At 39.9% G+C, this 7,545-nt stretch overlaps 1 protein-coding gene across 1 annotated transcript; it reads left to right on the top strand.

The window, feature by feature from the left end:
• The first annotated feature begins 1,182 nt into the window (after nt 1-1,182).
• LOC121542449 lies at nt 1,183-2,274 on the top strand. Its single transcript, XM_041851843.2, has 2 exons — nt 1,183-1,348; nt 1,778-2,274. The coding sequence occupies exons 1-2, from the start codon at nt 1,187-1,189 to the stop codon at nt 2,075-2,077; spliced, it is 462 nt and encodes a 153-aa protein (XP_041707777.1). The 5' UTR covers nt 1,183-1,186; the 3' UTR covers nt 2,078-2,274.
• Nucleotides 2,275-7,545: the final 5,271 nt, after the last annotated feature.

The following is a 7,545-nucleotide window of genomic DNA, read 5'->3' as shown; positions in this document are numbered from 1 at the left end:
CATGGGTTGGGTCCGGGTGGAGGAAAAAGGTGGGGGTTAGGGGGGTAGGAGGAGAGGTGCAGCCCAGGACCTGGGGGTGACACAGTGATGATGATTCACGCAGGCTGTGAGTCAACCGGACAGGGCTCCAGCAGCTATAAAGCCAGGGAACCATGCATGGAGGCATGGATGTTTCTGGTTATCACTCACCCACCACAGCCTCACAACCAACAGGTAAGACTTGACTCCGGCACTGACTGGGGGTGACGGGATAGGGCTCTAAGGGACAGGTGTGGATGAGGAGAGAGGACATCAGATTCTGAAAATGAGTATGTCAATTTGAGTGGCATGACAGCTCAAAGTTACGTTTTTGAAGAAACTAATTATGCATGCATTCAAGTTTAGACATATTCAGTAATTTCATTTTTCATGATTTTACAAATGATCGCTTTTGTTTACAATTTGATTTAAAAAAGATAACAATTGTTTTAAATTACACTTTAAATTGACAACTTTTATCTGAACACATTCATTTACATGCATTCATTTGCAAAAAAATAAGTTGAACTATCAAAGCACCAGCGATCATCTCAGTGGTTAGAATGAGTCTGAAATCAAACGTAATCATTTCAACATTTTAAACCACATTTTGTATGCAGCATCTTTGTTGTGGTGAATTGACTTGCATTTAGTATTGAGATTGAGGGAAAGATCTTTTCATTCTTTTTTTATTCAACCAAGTGTATTGTACAGTATCATCTTAAAGGGGCAATCCACAGTGGAAACAATAACAAAGCATACTCCTCGCAACTGTTTCAGTAAAGACCTGAGGGATGGGACTGGAGAAATGGAACCACTCTCAAATTCAAAGACAGGGCTATGGATGCAAGGAGTGACCATCTATGATATAAAAATTATAGTTTGAACCATGTTTTGAGGCTATATAGTGTTTGTTTACATTTACTTTATTTACAAACATTGGAGTAAAACAAGCTTATATTTTGGGGTCTGATGAGGTATGACAGTTGAACTAAGCTCATGAGGCATTTATAAGTTACATTCCTCAATGGGTACACAACTGCAGATTACACCTTTAAATTGTATGACTAAGTCGATTTGGAAAAAAGCGTCTTCTAAATGGCATATCTTATTTTATTACTATATATTAAATAGCGTGGTATTTGTTTTGTTCTCCAGATAAAACAAGATGCATGTCTCTGTGGTCCTTCTCTGCCTGGCCCTGGTTGTGTCTGTGTCTGTGTGTCACCCTCAACGGGGTCGTCCCCTCAACGGAGTCGTCCAGATGAGGAACAACATCAAGATGCTGGCCATGATCACTGTGGTCCACATAAAGAATTATCTGACCGAGGTACCACCTCTTACTCAGCTATTCTGTATGCATGATACGCCGTAAAAGTATTCTTTGGTCAATGGACATGAGTAGGATAAATTCAGAAACATGGTTGGGTACACTGTACATTACAGCCCTTCACTTAATAGCAATAGGAATGTGTGGGCGCATGTGTGTGTACTAGCATTTCGCAACACTTGCAATAACATCTGCTAAATATGTGTATGTGACCAATAAAATGTGATTTGATGTATGAGTCAAACATGAATGTGATTTCAGAAAAAAAAAATTACTGACTGACTCAGGATAATAACATGCAAAGTCTACTGATTACAATGATTAAGAGAATTAAAGATTTCTTAGAAAGAAATACAATCCAGTATGTAACCAATGTCCATTAAAATATATAATATTTAATAAATCCTCATCCCTCTACTCTCCCCTCAGTTCAACGTTCCCCCAGAGATGGATTTCAACCCCATGGACCCCCCCATTGAGGGCCTGGCCTCCATCTGGGTCCACCTGGGGGACCTAGAGGAGAGTCTGCAAGACAGCAGGTGCGGTCAGGTGTATGAGGACCTGTCCAGCATGCGGGGGTGGGTGTACTCCTTGTCCCAGGCTCTGGGCTGCCCTGCCCTGGTCAAGCCTGGCGGAGAGGCCCTGAAGACGGTCTATCAGAGCCTGGTGGAGGGCCAGAGGTACATGGAGAAGATCAGTCTCAACCTGGACAAGCTCAAGATCTGCTGAGACCCCACGCACAGGCGCAGTCAGGCAGCCGGATAGCCAGGCACACACAGATGCATAGTTTATACACACACACACAAAGTGGTATTCTAAATTATTTTTTGCTTTGTTCTTTCAATGTCTATTGTCTTATCATTATTATGAATATATAATTGTTATTATGCTCAAAAACAGGTGCGCAACTTTCACTGATACAACTGTCCCCCCCCCAGTTGTATCATTGGAATGTGATTCAAAACAAGGCAACAGTGTGCTTTAGGACCATGCGGACGCCTCCGAGCGGTCGGGTAGGCTGTTTGGAGTGTTTATCCGACTGGATTAAAAATATATATATAAAAAAATATGCCCCCCCCACCCCACTTCTAAAACCAAAGTTGCGCCCCTGCTCAAAACTATTAATGATTATTTGTTATAGAAATATTTAATGCTTTAAAAGTCATATTTAATGTTTATTGTTGTAGCACTGATAGCTCTTGATGCTGTTTTTGACAGAGGTGCAATACATTTATCTAATGAGTCGTTTGAATGTATTGAAATAATTGAAGCTTTTGTAGCGGAGGGCCTATGCCAGGGCTCTCCAACCCTGTTCCTGGAGTACTACTGCCCTGTAGGTTTTCACTCCAACCCTAATCTAGCACACATGATTCTAATAATTAGCTGGTTGATAAGCTGAATCAGGGTAGTTACAACTGGGGTTGGAGTGAAAACCTACAGGAGGGTAGCTCTCCAGGAACACAGTAGGAGGGCCATGACCTAGACCAATGTATTTTGGGGATGCTATTTTTTATATGACATAATTCAGCTTCTGTAGCATTGTAACCTAGAGCCTTCAAGGATGTGTTGTTTTCCATGTAATTTCGCAATGAATTATTTTGAAACAAGAGCAAAAGTATCCTATCCCTTTAAAAACACAACAACAAAAAACCTTGAAAATGTAGGCCTATTAATTGTTCATTCGATAACCTTAATTATCGGCAGCATTGATAGCCACTTTTATTCAAAAGTTCAATTAAAAAGTGGAACTAGAACTCAGCACTATCTCCTATAAATTCTGTGTTGGTATTTTCTTATAAAAGAAACTACAAGAGTAGCCTAGACTACAAATGAAAATATAACATAAATGACCCATTTTGTAGGTAAAGTGAACTGTTCCCAAAGTGGTCACTTTTCCCATTGTCATGTTTAAATAGTCCTAGATATCAAAGTGAAAACTGTCCTCGAAAGTAAATGAATAACAGTGGGTGGACCCAAGACAAACTGTTAGGCAACCTTTCCTATTTCCAGGCTAATTATTTTTCTACAGAAATTAATCATATGCTACAGGCCTATTTTAAGATGAGGTTTGAGCCATCTCAACAGAGCCGCAACCACCACATTTTATATAGTCTGGGAGTTTCAAAAATCAACCTGGTCTCAGAGCATTTCGTATTATTCTGTACGTAAATCCGACAAACACTCCATTGAGTATCATATGTTATGTTTCCTATGGTATGTATTAATTTGAGGATGTCCATCATCCTTTTCGTGTGATATGTTACAAATTACAATTCGTATGATATGTTACGAATTTGCAAAACATTCAATATGTAACGAATTTGTAAACCGTATGATATGTTATACATTTTAAAAATGTATGATATGTTACACTATTCTAATTTATTGTGGCTAACGTTAGCTAGGTAGCTAGGTTGCTAACGCTAACGCTAACCTTAGCTAGCTTGGTAACGTTAGCTAGGCTAGGGGTTAGGGTTTAAGTTCAGGAGTTAGGTTAAAGGGTTAAGGTTAGGGTTAGGGGAAGGGTTAGCTAACATGCTATGTAGTTGCAAAGAAGCTAAAAAGTAGTAAGTAGATGAAAAGTTGCTAATTAGTTAAAATGCTAAAGTTGTCTGCAATAAGATTCAAACACGCATCCTTTGGATTGCTAGACGTTCGCGTTATACATAACATATCATACTAATATGAGTGTACCGGACTTACTTTTACTACACTGAACAAAAATGTAAGCGCAGCATGAAATCATTTGAAAGATTTTACTGAGTTACAGTTCATATAAGGAAATCAGCCAATTGAAATAAATAAATTAGGCCCTAATTTATGGATTTCACATGACTGGGAATACAGATATGCAAAGTTAGGAACAGTCAGAAAACCAGTCAATATCTGGTGTGACCACCATTTGCATCTCTTTCGCATAAAGAGTTGATCAGGCTGTTGATTGTGGCCTGCGGATAGTTGTCCCACTCCTCATCAATGGATGTGCAAAGTTACGGGATATTGGCGGGAACTGGAACACGCTGTCGTAGAAGTCAATTCAGAGTATCCCAAACATGCTCAATGGATGACATGTCTGGTGAGTATGCAGGCCATGGAAGAGCTGGGACATTTTTAGCTTCCAGGAATTGTGTAAAGATCCTTGTGAAATGGGGCCGTGAATTATCATAGGCATTGTGTTGTGTGACAAAGCTACACATGTTAGAGTGGCCTATTATTATTCCCAGCACAAGGTGCAACTGTGTAATGATCATGCTGTTTAATTAGCTTCTTGATATACCACAACTGTCACGTGGATGGATTATTTTGGCAAAGGAGAAATACTCAATAACAGGGATGTAAACAAATGTGTGCACAAAATGAGAGAAATAAGCTTTTTGTGAGTATGGAACATTTCTGGGATCTTTTATTTCAGCTCATGAAACATTGGACCAACACTTATATTTTTGTTCAGTGTATGTTAAGTCTAGACTATGAGACCAGGTTGCAAAAAGTGATGAAACCTTGATGCAGTTAATACAAGTGCCAAATTTGGACCAGTTTTTAACAATATGCCATTATGTTTCATAAGTAACTTTGACATTTTAAAAAATGGCCTGGAAACACCAGAAATCAACCTGTAAACCACTTACATTTTGTTGAACTACCACATGAATCACCTTAACAAATGACTTTAAAAAAGGTTAAAAGCACTATGTTATCAAGTTTTAAAAAATAGCCAACACACCCTAGGAGTTACATTATGTAGCTAAGTTATTGAGAATATGTTTAATTTACTCTGAATACGACTTTAAACTGGAGATGGTCATTCTAACATAGGCTTTTACATTATACTACAACTTATGTAATTATACTTTGATATGAAACCGTTGCGCAGCGGATACAAGTGTCAAATTTGGTAGAGATGCTCTTTTGGATGTATGAATTGATATTAGAAGGGATGCCCAAAAATTGGGGGATGGAACCCATTTAAAAAAAAATGATAATCCAATATGGCCTCCAACAGTGAATCAGATTTTGGAAAGGTGATATTACTTGGGCGACAACTTCAGGGACAACAGACTCATTCTTGAAGGCAGCACACTTTACAAAAACCATGCACAGTCACCAAGTGACTTTGCTTTCATTGTCAAAACCCCTGAGAGATGATTGGATGTTGGACTCCACATGCACTTCTTTAATACATGGAAAGCAGACAACCTTCCAGTTCTGGAACATTCCACTGGGCACACACTGGTTGAATCAACGTTGTTTCCACGTCATCTCAATGAAATTACGTTGAACCAACATGTATTAGACGTTGAATTGGCATCTGTGCCCAGTGGGATTGTTATTCAATTTGAGAGACTTGATGAAACTTTATGAATTTTGTCCTTGCACAAAGAACTAAAGATTTGGGTCTTTATGTTGAAACAGAGGCCTGGTTCTTTGCACTGGACAGAACAAATTATGCAAGGTGGATTCCTATCCACATTCGAGACATGAGACCTTTACCAGCTAACATCAGAGAAGAATTCTCAGACTTCTGGGTCCTGCCAAACACACAAAACAATTTCTCATGCATGTCACTTGACTAAGCCCATGAGCAAAACAGTGAGCTGGTAAAAGGTACAGGGGGAGCCATTGGTCTAATACTGAATCCCACTGCCTTCCGGAGATGGATGGTAAAACAGCTTGAGCAGGCCAGACTACTGTTTGATTTAGAATCCCAGCTTTTCAATGTAGTGTCCCCTTCAACACGAAATCTTTAAATCAAATCAATCAAATCAAATGTTATTATTTGTCACATGCGCTGAATACAACAGGTGTAGACCTTACAGTGAAATGCTTACTTACAAGCCATTAACCAACAATGCAGTTTTAAGAAAGAATACCTAAAAAAAATAAGTAAAAAAATAAAAGTAACAAATAATTAAAGAGCAGAAGTAAAATAACAATAGCGAGGCTATATACAGGGGGTACCGGTACCGAGTCAATGTGTGGGGGCACTGGTTAGTTGAGGTAATTGAGGTAATATGAACACGTAGATAGAGTTATTAAAGTGACTATGCATAGATAATAAACAGAGAGTAGCAGTCAATACTTTGTAGAGCAACCATTTGCAGCAATTACAGCTGCAAGTCTCTTGGGGTATGTCTCTATAAGCTTGGCACATCTAGCCACCGGGATTTTTGCCCACTCTTCAAGACAAAACTGCTCCAGCTCCAGCTCCTTCAAGTTGGATGGGTTCCACTGGTGTACAGCAATCTTTAAGTCATACCACAGATTCTCAATTGGATTGAGGTCTGGGCTTTGACTAGGCCATTCCAAGACATTTAAATGTTTCCCTAAACCACTCAAGTGTTGCTTTAGCAGTATGCTTAGGGTCATTGTCCTGCTGGAAGGTGAACCTCCGTCTCAGTCCAAATCTCTGGAAGACCGAAACAGGTTTCCCCTCTAAGAATTTCCTGTATTTAGCGCCATCCATCATTCCTTCAAATCTGACCAGTTTCCCAGTCCCTGCCGATGAAAAACATCCCCACATCATGATGCTGCCACCACCATGCTTCACTGTGGGGATGGTGTTCTCGGGGTGATGAGGGGTGTTGGGTTTGTGCCAAACATAGCGTTGTCCTTGATGGCCAAAAAGCTAAATTTTAGTCTCATTTAGTACCTTCTTCCATATGTTTGGGGAGTCTCCCACATGCCTTTTGGCGAACACCAAACGTGTTTGCTTATTATTTTCTTTAAGCAATGGCTTTTTTCTGCCCACTCTTCCGTAAGGCCCAGCTCTGTGGAGTGTACGGCTTAAAGTGGTCCTATGGACAGATACTCCAATCTCCGCTGAGGAGCTTTGCAGCTCCTTCAGGGTTATCTTTGGTCTCTTTGTTGCCTCTCTGATTAATGCCCTCCTTGCCAGGTCCGTGAGTTTTGGTGGGCGGCCCTCTCTTGGTAGGTTTGTGGTGGTGCCATATTCTTTCAATTTTTTAAATAATGGTAATAATAATAATTTTTTAAGTTTCTGATCTTTTTTTTATAACCCAACCCTGATCTGTACTTCTCCACAACTTTGTCCCTGACCTGTTTGGAGAGCTCCTTGGTCTTCATGGTGCCACTTGCTTGGTGGTGCCCCTTGCTTAGTGGTGTTGCAGACTCTGGGGCCTTTCAGAACCGGTGTATATATACTGAGATCATGTGACAGATCATGTGACACTTAAATA

Source organism: Coregonus clupeaformis, chromosome 28 (assembly GCF_020615455.1).
Source record: "Coregonus clupeaformis isolate EN_2021a chromosome 28, ASM2061545v1, whole genome shotgun sequence".
Lineage (NCBI taxonomy): Eukaryota > Metazoa > Chordata > Actinopteri > Salmoniformes > Salmonidae > Coregonus > Coregonus clupeaformis.
The sequence above is the reverse complement of the archived record's forward strand: the minus strand, read 5'-3'. Positions and strand labels throughout refer to the sequence as shown.